The sequence below is a fragment of the Polyergus mexicanus genome, unplaced genomic scaffold, assembly GCF_030449975.1.
Source record: "Polyergus mexicanus isolate NDT 795.1 unplaced genomic scaffold, iyPolMexi1.0 SCAF_37, whole genome shotgun sequence".
NCBI classification, from domain to species: Eukaryota; Metazoa; Arthropoda; class Insecta; order Hymenoptera; family Formicidae; genus Polyergus; species Polyergus mexicanus.
This window is the reverse complement of record NW_027223357.1, coordinates 60,571-82,500: the sequence shown is the minus strand read 5'-3', so window position 1 is coordinate 82,500 and position 21,930 is coordinate 60,571. Positions and strand designations below refer to the sequence as shown.

General features: G+C 29.1%; 4 protein-coding genes across 4 annotated transcripts in view; all 4 read right to left on the bottom strand.

The window, feature by feature from the left end:
* Positions 1-2,779, bottom strand: part of LOC138943755 (CTP synthase 1-like) — a 4,515-nt gene extending 1,736 nt beyond the window's left edge. The window contains exons 1-6 of the mRNA XM_070314691.1: positions 2,614-2,779; positions 983-1,153; positions 791-876; positions 481-648; positions 177-341; positions 1-49 (exon numbers count right to left, since the gene is read on the bottom strand). The exon at positions 1-49 is cut by the window's left edge and continues 239 nt beyond it. Of these exons, the coding sequence (XP_070170792.1) occupies positions 1-49; positions 177-341; positions 481-648; positions 791-876; positions 983-1,153; positions 2,614-2,779 (805 nt within the window). The remainder of the gene's footprint in view (positions 50-176; positions 342-480; positions 649-790; positions 877-982; positions 1,154-2,613) is intronic.
* A 1,530-nt stretch (positions 2,780-4,309) lies between these two features.
* LOC138943748 (CTP synthase 1-like) lies at positions 4,310-8,798 on the bottom strand. The gene is made up of 11 exons (XM_070314685.1): positions 8,633-8,798; positions 7,034-7,204; positions 6,842-6,927; positions 6,532-6,699; positions 6,228-6,392; positions 5,813-6,100; positions 5,622-5,710; positions 5,241-5,539; positions 4,996-5,103; positions 4,615-4,830; positions 4,310-4,410 (listed from the first exon to the last, which is right to left on the bottom strand). The coding sequence occupies exons 1-11, from the start codon at positions 8,796-8,798 to the stop codon at positions 4,310-4,312; spliced, it is 1,857 nt and encodes a 618-aa protein (XP_070170786.1).
* Positions 8,799-10,592: 1,794 nt separating this feature from the next.
* LOC138943738 (CTP synthase-like) lies at positions 10,593-14,837 on the bottom strand. The gene is made up of 10 exons (XM_070314673.1): positions 14,672-14,837; positions 13,053-13,223; positions 12,861-12,946; positions 12,587-12,718; positions 12,247-12,411; positions 11,832-12,119; positions 11,641-11,729; positions 11,260-11,558; positions 11,017-11,124; positions 10,593-10,849 (listed from the first exon to the last, which is right to left on the bottom strand). Exons 1-10 carry the CDS (start codon positions 14,835-14,837, stop codon positions 10,593-10,595), a joined length of 1,761 nt encoding a protein of 586 aa, XP_070170774.1.
* A 1,794-nt stretch (positions 14,838-16,631) lies between these two features.
* On the bottom strand, positions 16,632-20,912 carry LOC138943737 (CTP synthase-like). The gene is made up of 10 exons (XM_070314671.1): positions 20,747-20,912; positions 19,096-19,266; positions 18,904-18,989; positions 18,630-18,761; positions 18,290-18,454; positions 17,875-18,162; positions 17,684-17,772; positions 17,303-17,601; positions 17,060-17,167; positions 16,632-16,888 (listed from the first exon to the last, which is right to left on the bottom strand). The coding sequence occupies exons 1-10, from the start codon at positions 20,910-20,912 to the stop codon at positions 16,632-16,634; spliced, it is 1,761 nt and encodes a 586-aa protein (XP_070170772.1).
* Positions 20,913-21,930: the final 1,018 nt, after the last annotated feature.

Genomic DNA, 21,930 nt, shown 5'->3' with positions numbered 1-21,930 from the left:
TAAGAAGTGGTACTCGATATATGGATGTTAAGTCGTGAATAGTGATAACCTGATCAAAATATTTGATGTCACTTAATGTTGATATCAATTAATTACTTACTTTCAAACATTAACAATTTTAATTAATCAATTACGATACAGTTTATTTCTTCATTAAAAATATTTATGATAATTACCTGCTCTGGAGCGACATGACAGAAATTTGAAATTTTTTCTTTGGCAGAATTGCCAATAGGCGTTTCCGATCTACAAACTATTAGATCGGGTGATAAACCTAATCCACGTAACTCCCTCACACTAGATTGCGTTGGTTTCGTCTTGGGTTCACCCGTTGATTTTGGCTAAAAAGTATTTTATATCTCAATAATTACTCAGAAATTATCTTCACAAAAACGTTTAGGGAGTTTCACAAAAATTAATTATGCATTTATTATTGTATGCACATAAAATATAGAAGAGATATGTAAACGAGAATGTAACCTGTGTGTAAAGATTGTAGGCATGTAACGCAGTTACCTGCGGCACTAAAGACACATGGGCAACACAGAAGTTTTCTTTCTTCACTCTAAATTGAAATTGCCTAAATGCTTCTACAAACGGCATCCCCTCTATGTCGCCTATTGTGCCACCTAATTCCACTATGCAAACCTGTAAAGCATTATTAATAAATTATGTAATTAGAATTATATATCACAAATATATAAAGAATATTATGTAAATTAATATTTTTACATATCTTATGGAATTATGTAACATTATATATTATAATAATTCATATTATTAGCAATACCTCTGGTTTAGCTCCATCTTCTGTTACAGACTGATTCGCAACTCTTTCCACCCACTCCTGAATAGCATCAGTGATGTGAGGTACAACTAAAAAATAATATCAATCTTTATTAATTTGTGCAAAAATTGTGTTTTTCTCTCTCTTTCTCTTTCTTATATATAAATATGCGATATTATATAAATAGAGATATACCTTGTACTGTTTTTCCTAGATAATCTCCGTGTCTCTCTTTTGTAATAACATGTTGATAAATTTTTCCCGTTGTTATATTATTGTCCTTATGAAGAGTGATATCCAGAAAACGCTCGTAATTGCCCAAATCAAGATCCACTTCACCACCATCATCGAGTACATAAACTTCTCCTGTTGTACAGAGTAAACAGAAACTTTCCAGTAAGTAACATAAGCAAAATTAAAAAACTGACAGCGGATGTGTCTATAAAAACCCAGTAACATAAGATGTTTCCCTTCGAGGAATGTTTTTACCGCTTACTTGACTGAACAATGGAATGTGGTGATAAGCATCAAGCTTCATTGGACATTAGAAACCATTTCTAAAGGATGAATGAAATTATGCAAACATATTTATATAACAATTACTATACTCTAATAATTAAAATAATTTGTTGATCAATAATAATTTTTAATTGTTCAATCACAGTTAATTGTTTCAGATATATTATTAAACTTTATCTGTATAATAGTTGAAACTATATGAGAAATAATTTAGTACTAATTTGATCCTATATGCAATTAATTTAATCATATATAATTTTATAAAAAATGTTAAAAATGTTATTATATTACTTTAATTTTATTAATAATATATAATATAATTATATAATTTTTAAAAATAAGACATACATCAATTTTAACATCAATTTTAATGTTACTTTTTTTATTGTGCTTTTTCTCTCCAGCTCTACATTTTCTATCTACATTTTTTTGAATGTAGGAAATGCATGTATAGAACCGGAAGATGCCTAAAAACATATTCAGATGGATTCGTATAGTGTAGAATATTTGCGTAGAAAAATAAATTAACTTGGGGCTTAAAATGAATATTCTTCTATTAGTGCACTATATACAATATATACATATATATATATATATATATATATATATATATATATATATATATGCGTAATTAATTTTATTTGTGTACATATATATTTTATATAGCTATAAAAATTCATCTGACCTCATTCGATAAATCTTAATTAATTATTAAATAGCGTGGCGGCAGCATGCAAAATGGCGTAAGCACATGGCTGAAAATTTTACCGCCATAAAGGCACTCACTTATCGTGGAATTTAATTTAGCGATTTTTATTCAATTTTATCACACAACTGTATGGTTTATTCAGATAAAAAATTTTGTAATTTATTTCTTTTCTATCGATAATCAAAAAATAGACAGAAAACAGTGATAGAAATATCGGCAAGACGATTTGAATTAAACCTCGCGCAACACACATGTGTATATATATATATATATATATATATATGTGTGTGTGTGTGTGTGTGTGTGTGTGTGTGTGTGTGCGTGTGTGTGTGTGTGTATAACCCTTTATAAATTATATTCAAATGAAAAAAAAATTTCTGTAATGTTAAGAAACGAGAAATCAGGAGCTAGAATCACGGAAGAAGCGATCTTTACGCAATAACGTGCAACTGCTGCGATCGCAATAAAGTCCCGTATCAATAGCACAGGAAATTGAACTCAATTTTATACCGATTGATGTCGAACATGCTAACGAAAAAACCGCTGTTTTTTCAAATATTATGGCACAATGATGTGCAGAAATTAATATCGCGCTCACCGTGCTCGTAGGGCGAGAACGTCCCGGCATCGATATTGATATAAGGATCAATCTTGATGGATGTCACGCGAATGTTACAGTGTTTGAGGATAGTGCCGAACGAGCTGGCGATGACACCCTTGCCCACGCCGCTGATCACACCGCCGGTCACCAGAATATACTTCATGATTTAGCTAACTGATTCTCGATGATTTGAGATGAATATGGATACTCCGCTACAAGTTCGTAAATGTCAGTACAACTTGGATATGAATTGAACCGAACTTAACACTGCACTGTATAAATCGCATCACGGTTCACGATATGTAAAGTATAGCGTTATGCCCGCGCTTGCGCGCTGCAAGATTTTTATAGGGTAAAAGTACCAAAGCTATAGCTTTGTCACAGACTTTCAGTAGTAAAGAAAGATATGTGTATGAGTGAAATTTCTAACCAATAGAATGTGCATGTCCAGAATTGACAAATCAGATTTCATATAACTAGTTGCATATCTAGATATTTGTAAATTTTTGTATTATATACTTTCTTTCATTTGTATCGTCTTTTAATATAGATAATTTTTTTATATGAATTTGAAATTAAAATTCAAACCGCAAAAATTTAAGGTCTCAAATATGAGTAAAATATCAGGCGAACATAATTATAAGAAGAAATATAAATTAAAATTTTAAGTTTTGCAATATTTCAAACATTTTAATTTTATTAATTATCTTTTTTCGTTAATATTATATCAACAAGACTAGACTAGACTATGATAAGTTAATTGTCGCTATAATTCAAAGAATCTTTATAATCATTATATAATTTATAAAAGACAAATCATGTTTTTAGAAAGAGATTATGATTTCGGCTTGTATATAATTAAATTAAATCTTTAAAATCTAGATTCACATATACATATATATTTCATTTGATCTGAAACATATTAATATTTTTATCAATACATACAAACATACAAGAAATTTTTACGTTTAAACATGACATAATTTATTACAAAATATAAAACTTATAATATCTAATAAAATTCGTATTAGGTATACACTACTACATTATACATTATGTACAATATAACAATTGTTTGATATACATGAGATTATAATAAAATTATAATATTTCGGGACACTCTCTCTATCCCTCATCCTGAATACTTTGTACGTATAAAAAATTAGTTTGTCGATATAAAAAATGTAGTTTGAATACTGCAGACTTACAATTGAAATAGTGTATTATAATATCATAAACACTATTTATTCCCTCATAACATTTTAACTTATTAAAATTATATAAATTTAAATCTCTGGTATAAGACGATGTATTAAAATGATGAAATCTATTTTCTATAAGAACCTGTTTACATATATATATTTAACCAAAACATGAGATTTCATAGTAACTTATATGAGATACAGACTCATTCCTAAAGTTATCATAAATTATATATTTGTATTTATAGTTGTTGCTGCTTGTAAGCTATATTAGGATTCTAACTTCTGTTTTCAGTTATAGCAAGATTTAAATTTATATTATTAATATATATATATATATATATTGTACAAATATATACTTATCACATATTCATGTATTTATTATGTTTCAATTTTTAATCATGAATTATGTAAGACTAGAGAAAGACATGTGGATCAGATTATAGGAAAATGGAATGATACAAAATAAATTTGCGATAATAAAATTTCACTCAATGCAAAGTATCATTGAGTTCTGTAATATTACTACCACTTCTACTTGCATTACTAGACAACTGCAATTTTGACACTTTCTCCAACATGTAGTCATCGTCTGTAACAATCAACATGACAAATGAGTAAGTTGGAGAAATTTGCATGCAAATTGAAATTATGTCTAATTTTTACATTAAACATACATTTTGCATATATGTGTGTGCGCGCAATTATATTAATATATATTAATTATACTAATTACGTTAATTTAATATAAATTTTTATTTTTTTATATATCTTTTTCTAGTTATTTCATTATTACCTGATTCATTATCGCTCTGTTGGCGAGGTGAAAATTTACATCCTCGTGCTACATAATACTTCAGTTTGTCTACACTGGCTAAAATTAAACCGAGGAACGGCGGTGAGGGTTTTAAAGGCCTTGATAGATACTCAGGATGAAACTGCGTAGCTACATAATAACTATGTCCTTCCAATTCGGCGATTTCCATTCGTATATTTTCATCGTCATCACGACCTATTAAACAAAATGTTAGACTATATAGAGTATATATATATATATATATATATATATATATATATATATATATTGTATTATCTCAATTATGTATAATTAAGATTGTCTATTATATTTACCAAAACTATAACTTTATTGTGTGTGAAAAAATGCAATATAACTCACCTACAAATTTTAAACCAGCTGCTTCTAAATCTGGAACATAATCCGGATTTATTTCATATCTATGCCTATGTCTTTCTTCTATGACATCTTTATTGTCATACAATTTCTCTGTACAAAAAAATATAAAAATAAAATAATATATATATATATATATATATATATATATATATTAAGAATATATCATATATTGTGGCATTGAAAAAAGAAAATTGATCTCAAGTTGAAACATGGATTCTGGTACTTACTTAGGACAGAATTATTGTTACAGAAACGCGTTTGTCTTTTGCCAAGCCTCATAGTTCCCCCCATAATTCCCTGATTGTGCTCTGGCATGTCTATTACCACAGGACTACTAGTATGTGGATCAATTTCTGTAGAGTTCGCCGATTGGAGATTCAATACGTTTCGCGCGAATTCAATGACTGCCGCTTGTAGACCCAGACAGATGCCGAGAAACGGTTTGTTGTTTGTTCTACACCATCGACAGGCCTCCATCTTTCCTTCCAATCCTCTTTTACCGAAGCCACCTGGTACAATAATGCCACTAAACACAACAAATGTATCTTCATTAAAAATTATGGATATAAGAGAAGTACAGAACCATAAAAATATATTGAAATATTTACCTGCTTTTACAAAGCTGTTGCCAAGCCTCATGATACAAGACTGGATTTTCCATTAATGTAATCTGCTCTAGATTAGCAGCTTCAATAAACTGCAATAATATTATTGCATAATCATTCAAAAAATAATAGTACAATATGATTATGTAATATGTATAAAATTATATATATTTCAAATAATTACGACACAGTACCGTCAATTTCAATTTATAACCGGCCTCAATGGCAGCATGTTGCAACGCTTTTGTAACAGAAGCGTAGGAATCCTCGAGTTTTGTATATTTGCCCACTAGAGCGATGTTAACATCTTTCCGCAAATGATCCACGCGATCAGCTAAATCTCGCCATTTTCGCATGAAGAAACGCGGACGCGGTATTCCGATATTCAGTTGCAATCGATCATTGAGAAACTCTATAACGCCTTGATATTCCATAAGAAGTGGTACTCGATATATGGATGTTAAGTCGTGAATAGTGATAACCTGATCAAAATATTTGATGTCACTTAATGTTGATATCAATTAATTACTTACTTTCAAACATTAACAATTTTAATTAATCAATTACGATACAGTTTATTTCTTCATTAAAAATATTTATGATAATTACCTGCTCTGGAGCGACATGACAGAAATTTGAAATTTTTTCTTTGGCAGAATTGCCAATAGGCGTTTCCGATCTACAAACTATTAGATCGGGTGATAAACCTAATCCACGTAACTCCCTCACACTAGATTGCGTTGGTTTCGTCTTGGGTTCACCCGTTGATTTTGGCTAAAAAGTATTTTATATCTCAATAATTACTCAGAAATTATCTTCACAAAAACGTTTAGGGAGTTTCACAAAAATTAATTATGCATTTATTATTGTATGCACATAAAATATAGAAGAGATATGTAAACGAGAATGTAACCTGTGTGTAAAGATTGTAGGCATGTAACGCAGTTACCTGCGGCACTAAAGACACATGGGCAACACAGAAGTTTTCTTTCTTCACTCTAAATTGAAATTGCCTAAATGCTTCTACAAACGGCATCCCCTCTATGTCGCCTATTGTGCCACCTAATTCCACTATGCAAACCTGTAAAGCATTATTAATAAATTATGTAATTAGAATTATATATCACAAATATATAAAGAATATTATGTAAATTAATATTTTTACATATCTTATGGAATTATGTAACATTATATATTATAATAATTCATATTATTAGCAATACCTCTGGTTTAGCTCCATCTTCTGTTACAGACTGATTCGCAACTCTTTCCACCCACTCCTGAATAGCATCAGTGATGTGAGGTACAACTAAAAAATAATATCAATCTTTATTAATTTGTGCAAAAATTGTGTTTTTCTCTCTCTTTCTCTTTCTTATATATAAATATGCGATATTATATAAATAGAGATATACCTTGTACTGTTTTTCCTAGATAATCTCCGTGTCTCTCTTTTGTAATAACATGTTGATAAATTTTTCCCGTTGTTATATTATTGTCCTTATGAAGAGTGATATCCAGAAAACGCTCGTAATTGCCCAAATCAAGATCCACTTCACCACCATCATCGAGTACATAAACTTCTCCTGTTGTACAGAGTAAACAGAAACTTTCCAGTAAGTAACATAAGCAAAATTAAAAAACTGACAGCGGATGTGTCTATAAAAACCCAGTAACATAAGATGTTTCCCTTCGAGGAATGTTTTTACCGCTTACTTGACTGAACAATGGAATGTGGTGATAAGCATCAAGCTTCATTGGACATTAGAAACCATTTCTAAAGGATGAATGAAATTATGCAAACATATTTATATAACAATTACTATACTCTAATAATTAAAATAATTTGTTGATCAATAATAATTTTTAATTGTTCAATCACAGTTAATTGTTTCAGATATATTATTAAACTTTATCTGTATAATAGTTGAAACTATATGAGAAATAATTTAGTACTAATTTGATCCTATATGCAATTAATTTAATCATATATAATTTTATAAAAAATGTTAAAAATGTTATTATATTACTTTAATTTTATTAATAATATATAATATAATTATATAATTTTTAAAAATAAGACATACATCAATTTTAACATCAATTTTAATGTTACTTTTTTTATTGTGCTTTTTCTCTCCAGCTCTACATTTTCTATCTACATTTTTTTGAATGTAGGAAATGCATGTATAGAACCGGAAGATGCCTAAAAACATATTCAGATGGATTCGTATAGTGTAGAATATTTGCATAGAAAAATAAATTAACTTGGGGCTTAAAATGAATATTCTTCTATTATTGCACTATATACAATATATACATATATATATATATATATATATATGCGTAATTAATTTTATTTGTGTACATATATATTTTATATAGCTATAAAAATTCATCTGACCTCATTCGATAAATCTTAATTAATTATTAAATAGCGTGGCGGCAGCATGCAAAATGGCGTAAGCACATGGCTGAAAATTTTACCGCCATAAAGGCACTCACTTATCGTGGAATTTAATTTAGCGATTTTTATTCAATTTTATCACACAACTGTATGGTTTATTCAGATAAAAAATTTTGTAATTTATTTCTTTTCTATCGATAATCAAAAAATAGACAGAAAACAGAGATAGAAATATCGGCAAGACGATTTGAATTAAACCTCGCGCAACACACATGTGTATATATATATATATATATATATATATGTGTGTGTGTGTGTGTGTGTGCGTGCGTGTGTGTGTGTGTGTATAACCCTTTATAAATTATATTCAAATGAAAAAAAAATTTCTGTAATGTTAAGAAACGAGAAATCAGGAGCTAGAATCACGGAAGAAGCGATCTTTACGCAATAACGTGCAACTGCTGCGATCGCAATAAAGTCCCGTATCAATAGCACAGGAAATTGAACTCAATTTTATACCGATTGATGTCGAACATGCTAACGAAAAAACCGCTGTTTTTTCAAATATTATGGCACAATGATGTGCAGAAATTAATATCGCGCTCACCGTGCTCGTAGGGCGAGAACGTCCCGGCATCGATATTGATATAAGGATCAATCTTGATGGATGTCACGCGAATGTTACAGTGTTTGAGGATAGTGCCGAACGAGCTGGCGATGACACCCTTGCCCACGCCGCTGATCACACCGCCGGTCACCAGAATATACTTCATGATTTAGCTAACTGATTCTCGATGATTTGAGATGAATATGGATACTCCGCTACAAGTTCGTAAATGTCAGTACAACTTGGATATGAATTGAACCGAACTTAACACTGCACTGTATAAATCGCATCACGGTTCACGATATGTAAAGTATAGCGTTATGCCCGCGCTTGCGCGCTGCAAGATTTTTATAGGGTAAAAGTACCAAAGCTATAGCTTTGTCACAGACTTTCAGTAGTAAAGAAAGATATGTGTATGAGTGAAATTTCTAACCAATAGAATGTGCATGTCCAGAATTGACAAATCAGATTTCATATAACTAGTTGCATATCTAGATATTTGTAAATTTTTGTATTATATACTTTCTTTCATTTGTATCGTCTTTTAATATAGATAATTTTTTTATATGAATTTGAAATTAAAATTCAAACCGCAAAAATTTAAGGTCTCAAATATGAGTAAAATATCAGGCGAACATAATTATAAGAAGAAATACAAATTAAAATTTTAAGTTTTGCAATATTTCAAACATTTTAATTTTATTAATTATCTTTTTTCGTTAATATTATATCAACAAGACTAGACTAGACTATGATAAGTTAATTGTCGCTATAATTCAAAGAATCTTTATAATCATTATATAATTTATAAAAGACAAATCATGTTTTTAGAAAGAGATTATGATTTCGGCTTGTATATAATTAAATTAAATCTTTAAAATCTAGATTCACATATACATATATATTTCATTTGATCTGAAACATATTAATATTTTTATCAATACATACAAACATACAAGAAATTTTTACGTTTAAACATGACATAATTTATTACAAAATATAAAACTTATAATATCTAATAAAATTCGTATTAGGTATACACTACTACATTATACATTATGTACAATATAACAATTGTTTGATATACATGAGATTATAATAAAATTATAATATTTCGGGACACTCTCTCTATCCCTCATCCTGAATACTTTGTACGTATAAAAAATTAGTTTGTCGATATAAAAAATGTAGTTTGAATACTGCAGACTTACAATTGAAATAGTGTATTATAATATCATAAACACTATTTATTCCCTCATAACATTTTAACTTATTAAAATTATATAAATTTAAATCTCTGGTATAAGACGATGTATTAAAATGATGAAATCTATTTTCTATAAGAACCTGTTTACATATATATATTTAACCAAAACATGAGATTTCATAGTAACTTATATGAGATACAGACTCATTCCTAAAGTTATCATAAATTATATATTTGTATTTATAGTTGTTGCTGCTTGTAAGCTATATTAGGATTCTAACTTCTGTTTTCAGTTATAGCAAGATTTAAATTTATATTATTAATATATATATATATATATATTGTACAAATATATACTTATCACATATTCATGTATTTATTATGTTTCAATTTTTAATCATGAATTATGTAAGACTAGAGAAAGACATGTGGATCAGATTATAGGAAAATGGAATGATACAAAATAAATTTGCGATAATAAAATTTCACTCAATGCAAAGTATCATTGAGTTCTGTAATATTACTACCACTTCTACTTGCATTACTAGACAACTGCAATTTTGACACTTTCTCCAACATGTAGTCATCGTCTGTAACAATCAACATGACAAATGAGTAAGTTGGAGAAATTTGCATGCAAATTGAAATTATGTCTAATTTTTACATTAAACATACATTTTGCATATATGTGTGTGCGCGCAATTATATTAATATATATTAATTATACTAATTACGTTAATTTAATATAAATTTTTATTTTTTTATATATCTTTTTCTAGTTATTTCATTATTACCTGATTCATTATCGCTCTGTTGGCGAGGTGAAAATTTACATCCTCGTGCTACATAATACTTCAGTTTGTCTACACTGGCTAAAATTAAACCGAGGAACGGCGGTGAGGGTTTTAAAGGCCTTGATAGATACTCAGGATGAAACTGCGTAGCTACATAATAACTATGTCCTTCCAATTCGGCGATTTCCATTCGTATATTTTCATCGTCATCACGACCTATTAAACAAAATGTTAGACTATATAGAGTATATATATATATATATATATATATATATATATATATATATATATTGTATTATCTCAATTATGTATAATTAAGATTGTCTATTATATTTACCAAAACTATAACTTTATTGTGTGTGAAAAAATGCAATATAACTCACCTACAAATTTTAAACCAGCTGCTTCTAAATCTGGAACATAATCCGGATTTATTTCATATCTATGCCTATGTCTTTCTTCTATGACATCTTTATTGTCATACAATTTCTCTGTACAAAAAAATATAAAAATAAAATAATATATATATATATATATATATATATATATATTAAGAATATATCATATATTGTGGCATTGAAAAAAGAAAATTGATCTCAAGTTGAAACATGGATTCTGGTACTTACTTAGGACAGAATTATTGTTACAGAAACGCGTTTGTCTTTTGCCAAGCCTCATAGTTCCCCCCATAATTCCCTGATTGTGCTCTGGCATGTCTATTACCACAGGACTACTAGTATGTGGATCAATTTCTGTAGAGTTCGCCGATTGGAGATTCAATACGTTTCGCGCGAATTCAATGACTGCCGCTTGTAGACCCAGACAGATGCCGAGAAACGGTTTGTTGTTTGTTCTACACCATCGACAGGCCTCCATCTTTCCTTCCAATCCTCTTTTACCGAAGCCACCTGGTACAATAATGCCACTAAACACAACAAATGTATCTTCATTAAAAATTATGGATATAAGAGAAGTACAGAACCATAAAAATATATTGAAATATTTACCTGCTTTTACAAAGCTGTTGCCAAGCCTCATGATACAAGACTGGATTTTCCATTAATGTAATCTGCTCTAGATTAGCAGCTTCAATAAACTGCAATAATATTATTGCATAATCATTCAAAAAATAATAGTACAATATGATTATGTAATATGTATAAAATTATATATATTTCAAATAATTACGACACAGTACCGTCAATTTCAATTTATAACCGGCCTCAATGGCAGCATGTTGCAACGCTTTTGTAACAGAAGCGTAGGAATCCTCGAGTTTTGTATATTTGCCCACTAGAGCGATGTTAACATCTTTCCGCAAATGATCCACGCGATCAGCTAAATCTCGCCATTTTCGCATGAAGAAACGCGGACGCGGTATTCCGATATTCAGTTGCAATCGATCATTGAGAAACTCTATAACGCCTTGATATTCCATAAGAAGTGGTACTCGATATATGGATGTTAAGTCGTGAATAGTGATAACCTGATCAAAATATTTGATGTCACTTAATGTTGATATCAATTAATTACTTACTTTCAAACATTAACAATTTTAATTAATCAATTACGATACAGTTTATTTCTTCATTAAAAATATTTATGATAATTACCTGCTCTGGAGCGACATGACAGAAATTTGAAATTTTTTCTTTGGCAGAATTGCCAATAGGCGTTTCCGATCTACAAACTATTAGATCGGGTGATAAACCTAATCCACGTAACTCCCTCACACTAGATTGCGTTGGTTTCGTCTTGGGTTCACCCGTTGATTTTGGCTAAAAAGTATTTTATATCTCAATAATTACTCAGAAATTATCTTCACAAAAACGTTTAGGGAGTTTCACAAAAATTAATTATGCATTTATTATTGTATGCACATAAAATATAGAAGAGATATGTAAACGAGAATGTAACCTGTGTGTAAAGATTGTAGGCATGTAACGCAGTTACCTGCGGCACTAAAGACACATGGGCAACACAGAAGTTTTCTTTCTTCACTCTAAATTGAAATTGCCTAAATGCTTCTACAAACGGCATCCCCTCTATGTCGCCTATTGTGCCACCTAATTCCACTATGCAAACCTGTAAAGCATTATTAATAAATTATGTAATTAGAATTATATATCACAAATATATAAAGAATATTATGTAAATTAATATTTTTACATATCTTATGGAATTATGTAACATTATATATTATAATAATTCATATTATTAGCAATACCTCTGGTTTAGCTCCATCTTCTGTTACAGACTGATTCGCAACTCTTTCCACCCACTCCTGAATAGCATCAGTGATGTGAGGTACAACTAAAAAATAATATCAATCTTTATTAATTTGTGCAAAAATTGTGTTTTTCTCTCTCTTTCTCTTTCTTATATATAAATATGCGATATTATATAAATAGAGATATACCTTGTACTGTTTTTCCTAGATAATCTCCGTGTCTCTCTTTTGTAATAACATGTTGATAAATTTTTCCCGTTGTTATATTATTGTCCTTATGAAGAGTGATATCCAGAAAACGCTCGTAATTGCCCAAATCAAGATCCACTTCACCACCATCATCGAGTACATAAACTTCTCCTGTTGTACAGAGTAAACAGAAACTTTCCAGTAAGTAACATAAGCAAAATTAAAAAACTGACAGCGGATGTGTCTATAAAAACCCAGTAACATAAGATGTTTCCCTTCGAGGAATGTTTTTACCGCTTACTTGACTGAACAATGGAATGTGGTGATAAGCATCAAGCTTCATTGGACATTAGAAACCATTTCTAAAGGATGAATGAAATTATGCAAACATATTTATATAACAATTACTATACTCTAATAATTAAAATAATTTGTTGATCAATAATAATTTTTAATTGTTCAATCACAGTTAATTGTTTCAGATATATTATTAAACTTTATCTGTATAATAGTTGAAACTATATGAGAAATAATTTAGTACTAATTTGATCCTATATGCAATTAATTTAATCATATATAATTTTATAAAAAATGTTAAAAATGTTATTATATTACTTTAATTTTATTAATAATATATAATATAATTATATAATTTTTAAAAATAAGACATACATCAATTTTAACATCAATTTTAATGTTACTTTTTTTATTGTGCTTTTTCTCTCCAGCTCTACATTTTCTATCTACATTTTTTTGAATGTAGGAAATGCATGTATAGAACCGGAAGATGCCTAAAAACATATTCAGATGGATTCGTATAGTGTAGAATATTTGCATAGAAAAATAAATTAACTTGGGGCTTAAAATGAATATTCTTCTATTATTGCACTATATACAATATATACATATATATATATATATATATATATATATATATATATATATGCGTAATTAATTTTATTTGTGTACATATATATTTTATATAGCTATAAAAATTCATCTGACCTCATTCGATAAATCTTAATTAATTATTAAATAGCGTGGCGGCAGCATGCAAAATGGCGTAAGCACATGGCTGAAAATTTTACCGCCATAAAGGCACTCACTTATCGTGGAATTTAATTTAGCGATTTTTATTCAATTTTATCACACAACTGTATGGTTTATTCAGATAAAAAATTTTGTAATTTATTTCTTTTCTATCGATAATCAAAAAATAGACAGAAAACAGAGATAGAAATATCGGCAAGACGATTTGAATTAAACCTCGCGCAACACACATGTGTATATATATATATATATATATATATATATATGTGTGTGTGTGTGTGTGTGTGTGTGCGTGTGTGTGTGTGTGTATAACCCTTTATAAATTATATTCAAATGAAAAAAAAAATTCTGTAATGTTAAGAAACGAGAAATCAGGAGCTAGAATCACGGAAGAAGCGATCTTTACGCAATAACGTGCAACTGCTGCGATCGCAATAAAGTCCCGTATCAATAGCACAGGAAATTGAACTCAATTTTATACCGATTGATGTCGAACATGCTAACGAAAAAACCGCTGTTTTTTCAAATATTATGGCACAATGATGTGCAGAAATTAATATCGCGCTCACCGTGCTCGTAGGGCGAGAACGTCCCGGCATCGATATTGATATAAGGATCAATCTTGATGGATGTCACGCGAATGTTACAGTGTTTGAGGATAGTGCCGAACGAGCTGGCGATGACACCCTTGCCCACGCCGCTGATCACACCGCCGGTCACCAGAATATACTTCATGATTTAGCTAACTGATTCTCGATGATTTGAGATGAATATGGATACTCCGCTACAAGTTCGTAAATGTCAGTACAACTTGGATATGAATTGAACCGAACTTAACACTGCACTGTATAAATCGCATCACGGTTCACGATATGTAAAGTATAGCGTTATGCCCGCGCTTGCGCGCTGCAAGATTTTTATAGGGTAAAAGTACCAAAGCTATAGCTTTGTCACAGACTTTCAGTAGTAAAGAAAGATATGTGTATGAGTGAAATTTCTAACCAATAGAATGTGCATGTCCAGAATCGACAAATCAGATTTCATATAACTAGTTGCATATCTAGATATTTGTAAATTTTTGTATTATATACTTTCTTTCATTTGTATCGTCTTTTAATATAGATAATTTTTTTATATGAATTTGAAATTAAAATTCAAACCGCAAAAATTTAAGGTCTCAAATATGAGTAAAATATCAGGCGAACATAATTATAAGAAGAAATACAAATTAAAATTTTAAGTTTTGCAATATTTCAAACATTTTAATTTTATTAATTATCTTTTTTCGTTAATATTATATCAACAAGACTAGACTAGACTATGATAAGTTAATTGTCGCTATAATTCAAAGAATCTTTATAATCATTATATAATTTATAAAAGACAAATCATGTTTTTAGAAAGAGATTATGATTTCGGCTTGTATATAATTAAATTAAATCTTTAAAATCTAGATTCACATATACATATATATTTCATTTGATCTGAAACATATTAATATTTTTATCAATACATACAAACATACAAGAAATTTTTACGTTTAAACATGACATAATTTATTACAAAATATAAAACTTATAATATCTAATAAAATTCGTATTAGGTATACACTACTACATTATACATTATGTACAATATAACAATTGTTTGATATACATGAGATTATAATAAAATTATAATATTTCGGGACACTCTCTCTATCCCTCATCCTGAATACTTTGTACGTATAAAAAATTAGTTTGTCGATATAAAAAATGTAGTTTGAATACTGCAGACTTACAATTGAAATAGTGTATTATAATATCATAAACACTATTTATTCCCTCATAACATTTTAACTTATTAAAATTATATAAATTTAAATCTCTGGTATAAGACGATGTATTAAAATGATGAAATCTATTTTCTATAAGAACCTGTTTACATATATATATTTAACCAAAACATGAGATTTCATAGTAACTTATATGAGATACAGACTCATTCCTAAAGTTATCATAAATTATATATTTGTATTTATAGTTGTTGCTGCTTGTAAGCTATATTAGGATTCTAACTTCTGTTTTCAGTTATAGCAAGATTTAAATTTATATTATTAATATATATATATATATATATTGTACAAATATATACTTATCACATATTCATGTATTTATTATGTTTCAATTTTTAATCATGAATTATGTAAGACTAGAGAAAGACATGTGGATCAGATTATAGGAAAATGGAATGATACAAAATAAATTTGCGATAATAAAATTTCACTCAATGCAAAGTATCATTGAGTTCTGTAATATTACTACCACTTCTACTTGCATTACTAGACAACTGCAATTTTGACACTTTCTCCAACATGTAGTCATCGTCTGTAACAATCAACATGACAAATGAGTAAGTTGGAGAAATTTGCATGCAAATTGAAATTATGTCTAATTTTTACATTAAACATACATTTTGCATATATGTGTGTGCGCGCAATTATATTAATATATATTAATTATACTAATTACGTTAATTTAATATAAATTTTTATTTTTTTATATATCTTTTTCTAGTTATTTCATTATTACCTGATTCATTATCGCTCTGTTGGCGAGGTGAAAATTTACATCCTCGTGCTACATAATACTTCAGTTTGTCTACACTGGCTAAAATTAAACCGAGGAACGGCGGTGAGGGTTTTAAAGGCCTTGATAGATACTCAGGATGAAACTGCGTAGCTACATAATAACTATGTCCTTCCAATTCGGCGATTTCCATTCGTATATTTTCATCGTCATCACGACCTATTAAACAAAATGTTAGACTATATAGAGTATATATATATATATATATATATATATATATATATATATATATATATATTGTATTATCTCAATTATGTATAATTAAGATTGTCTATTATATTTACCAAAACTATAACTTTATTGTGTGTGAAAAAATGCAATATAACTCACCTACAAATTTTAAACCAGCTGCTTCTAAATCTGGAACATAATCCGGATTTATTTCATATCTATGCCTATGTCTTTCTTCTATGACATCTTTATTGTCATACAATTTCTCTGTACAAAAAAATATAAAAATAAAATAATATATATATATATATATATATATATATATATTAAGAATATATCATATATTGTGGCATTGAAAAAAGAAAATTGATCTCAAGTTGAAACATGGATTCTGGTACTTACTTAGGACAGAATTATTGTTACAGAAACGCGTTTGTCTTTTGCCAAGCCTCATAGTTCCCCCCATAATTCCCTGATTGTGCTCTGGCATGTCTATTACCACAGGACTACTAGTATGTGGATCAATTTCTGTAGAGTTCGCCGATTGGAGATTCAATACGTTTCGCGCGAATTCAATGACTGCCGCTTGTAGACCCAGACAGATGCCGAGAAACGGTTTGTTGTTTGTTCTACACCATCGACAGGCCTCCATCTTTCCTTCCAATCCTCTTTTACCGAAGCCACCTGGTACAATAATGCCACTAAACACAACAAATGTATCTTCATTAAAAATTATGGATATAAGAGAAGTACAGAACCATAAAAATATATTGAAATATTTACCTGCTTTTACAAAGCTGTTGCCAAGCCTCATGATACAAGACTGGATTTTCCATTAATGTAATCTGCTCTAGATTAGCAGCTTCAATAAACTGCAATAATATTATTGCATAATCATTCAAAAAATAATAGTACAATATGATTATGTAATATGTATAAAATTATATATATTTCAAATAATTACGACACAGTACCGTCAATTTCAATTTATAACCGGCCTCAATGGCAGCATGTTGCAACGCTTTTGTAACAGAAGCGTAGGAATCCTCGAGTTTTGTATATTTGCCCACTAGAGCGATGTTAACATCTTTCCGCAAATGATCCACGCGATCAGCTAAATCTCGCCATTTTCGCATGAAGAAACGCGGACGCGGTATTCCGATATTCAGTTGCAATCGATCATTGAGAAACTCTATAACGCCTTGATATTCCATAAGAAGTGGTACTCGATATATGGATGTTAAGTCGTGAATAGTGATAACCTGATCAAAATATTTGATGTCACTTAATGTTGATATCAATTAATTACTTACTTTCAAACATTAACAATTTTAATTAATCAATTACGATACAGTTTATTTCTTCATTAAAAATATTTATGATAATTACCTGCTCTGGAGCGACATGACAGAAATTTGAAATTTTTTCTTTGGCAGAATTGCCAATAGGCGTTTCCGATCTACAAACTATTAGATCGGGTGATAAACCTAATCCACGTAACTCCCTCACACTAGATTGCGTTGGTTTCGTCTTGGGTTCACCCGTTGATTTTGGCTAAAAAGTATTTTATATCTCAATAATTACTCAGAAATTATCTTCACAAAAACGTTTAGGGAGTTTCACAAAAATTAATTATGCATTTATTATTGTATGCACATAAAATATAGAAGAGATATGTAAACGAGAATGTAACCTGTGTGTAAAGATTGTAGGCATGTAACGCAGTTACCTGCGGCACTAAAGACACATGGGCAACACAGAAGTTTTCTTTCTTCACTCTAAATTGAAATTGCCTAAATGCTTCTACAAACGGCATCCCCTCTATGTCGCCTATTGTGCCACCTAATTCCACTATGCAAACCTGTAAAGCATTATTAATAAATTATGTAATTAGAATTATATATCACAAATATATAAAGAATATTATGTAAATTAATATTTTTACATATCTTATGGAATTATGTAACATTATATATTATAATAATTCATATTATTAGCAATACCTCTGGTTTAGCTCCATCTTCTGTTACAGACTGATTCGCAACTCTTTCCACCCACTCCTGAATAGCATCAGTGATGTGAGGTACAACTAAAAAATAATATCAATCTTTATTAATTTGTGCAAAAATTGTGTTTTTCTCTCTCTTTCTCTTTCTTATATATAAATATGCGATATTATATAAATAGAGATATACCTTGTACTGTTTTTCCTAGATAATCTCCGTGTCTCTCTTTTGTAATAACATGTTGATAAATTTTTCCCGTTGTTATATTATTGTCCTTATGAAGAGTGATATCCAGAAAACGCTCGTAATTGCCCAAATCAAGATCCACTTCACCACCATCATCGAGTACATAAACTTCTCCTGTTGTACAGAGTAAACAGAAACTTTCCAGTAAGTAACATAAGCAAAATTAAAAAACTGACAGCGGATGTGTCTATAAAAACCCAGTAACATAAGATGTTTCCCTTCGAGGAATGTTTTTACCGCTTACTTGACTGAACAATGGAATGTGGTGATAAGCATCAAGCTTCATTGGACATTAGAAACCATTTCTAAAGGATGAATGAAATTATGCAAACATATTTATATAACAATTACTATACTCTAATAATTAAAATAATTTGTTGATCAATAATAATTTTTAATTGTTCAATCACAGTTAATTGTTTCAGATATATTATTAAACTTTATCTGTATAATAGTTGAAACTATATGAGAAATAATTTAGTACTAATTTGATCCTATATGCAATTAATTTAATCATATATAATTTTATAAAAAATGTTAAAAATGTTATTATATTACTTTAATTTTATTAATAATATATAATATAATTATATAATTTTTAAAAATAAGACATACATCAATTTTAACATCAATTTTAATGTTACTTTTTTTATTGTGCTTTTTCTCTCCAGCTCTACATTTTCTATCTACATTTTTTTGAATGTAGGAAATGCATGTATAGAACCGGAAGATGCCTAAAAACATATTCAGATGGATTCGTATAGTGTAGAATATTTGCGTAGAAAAATAAATTAACTTGGGGCTTAAAATGAATATTCTTCTATTAGTGCACTATATACAATATATACATATATATATATATATATATATATATATATATATATATATATATATATATATATATATGCGTAATTAATTTTATTTGTGTACATATATATTTTATATAGCTATAAAAATTCATCTGACCTCATTCGATAAATCTTAATTAATTATTAAATAGCGTGGCGGCAGCATGCAAAATGGCGTAAGCACATGGCTGAAAATTTTACCGCCATAAAGGCACTCACTTATCGTGGAATTTAATTTAGCGATTTTTATTCAATTTTATCACACAACTGTACGGTTTATTCAGATAAAAAATTTTGTAATTTATTTCTTTTCTATCGATAATCAAAAAATAGACAGAAAACAGAGATAGAAATATCGGCAAGACGATTTGAATTAAACCTCGCGCAACACACATGTGTATATATATATATATATATATATATATATATATATATATATATATATGTGTGTGTGTGTGTGTGTGTGCGTGTGTATGTGTGTGTGTATAACCCTTTATAAATTATATTCAAATGAAAAAAAAATTTCTGTAATGTTAAGAAACGAGAAATCAGGAGCTAGAATCACGGAAGAAGCGATCTTTACGCAATAACGTGCAACTGCTGCGATCGCAATAAAGTCCCGTATCAATAGCACAGGAAATTGAACTCAATTTTATACCGATTGATGTCGAACATGCTAACGAAAAAACCGCTGTTTTTTCAAATATTATGGCACAATGATGTGCAGAAATTAATATCGCGCTCACCGTGCTCGTAGGGCGAGAACGTCCCGGCATCGATATTGATATAAGGATCAATCTTGATGGATGTCACGCGAATGTTACAGTGTTTGAGGATAGTGCCGAACGAGCTGGCGATGACACCCTTGCCCACGCCGCTGATCACACCGCCGGTCACCAGAATATACTTCATGATTTAGCTAACTGATTCTCGATGATTTGAGATGAATATGGATACTCCGCTACAAGTTCGTAAATGTCAGTACAACTTGGATATGAATTGAACCGAACTTAACACTGCACTGTATAAATCGCATCACGGTTCACGATATGTAAAGTATAGCGTTATGCCCGCGCTTGCGCGCTGCAAGATTTTTATAGGGTAAAAGTACCAAAGCTATAGCTTTGTCACAGACTTTCAGTAGTAAAGAAAGATATGTGTATGAGTGAAATTTCTAACCAATAGAATGTGCATGTCCAGAATTGACAAATCAGATTTCATATAACTAGTTGCATATCTAGATATTTGTAAATTTTTGTATTATATACTTTCTTTCATTTGTATCGTCTTTTAATATAGATAATTTTTTTATATGAATTTGAAATTAAAATTCAAACCGCAAAAATTTAAGGTCTCAAATATGAGTAAAATATCAGGCGAACATAATTATAAGAAGAAATACAAATTAAAATTTTAAGTTTTGCAATATTTCAAACATTTTAATTTTATTAATTATCTTTTTTCGTTAATATTATATCAACAAGACTAGACTAGACTATGATAAGTTAATTGTCGCTATAATTCAAAGAATCTTTATAATCATTATATAATTTATAAAAGACAAATCATGTTTTTAGAAAGAGATTATGATTTCGGCTTGTATATAATTAAATTAAATCTTTAAAATCTAGATTCACATATACATATATATTTCATTTGATCTGAAACATATTAATATTTTTATCAATACATACAAACATACAAGAAATTTTTACGTTTAAACATGACATAATTTATTACAAAATATAAAACTTATAATATCTAATAAAATTCGTATTAGGTATACACTACTACATTATACATTATGTACAATATAACAATTGTTTGATATACATGAGATTATAATAAAATTATAATATTTCGGGACACTCTCTCTATCCCTCATCCTGAATACTTTGTACGTATAAAAAATTAGTTTGTCGATATAAAA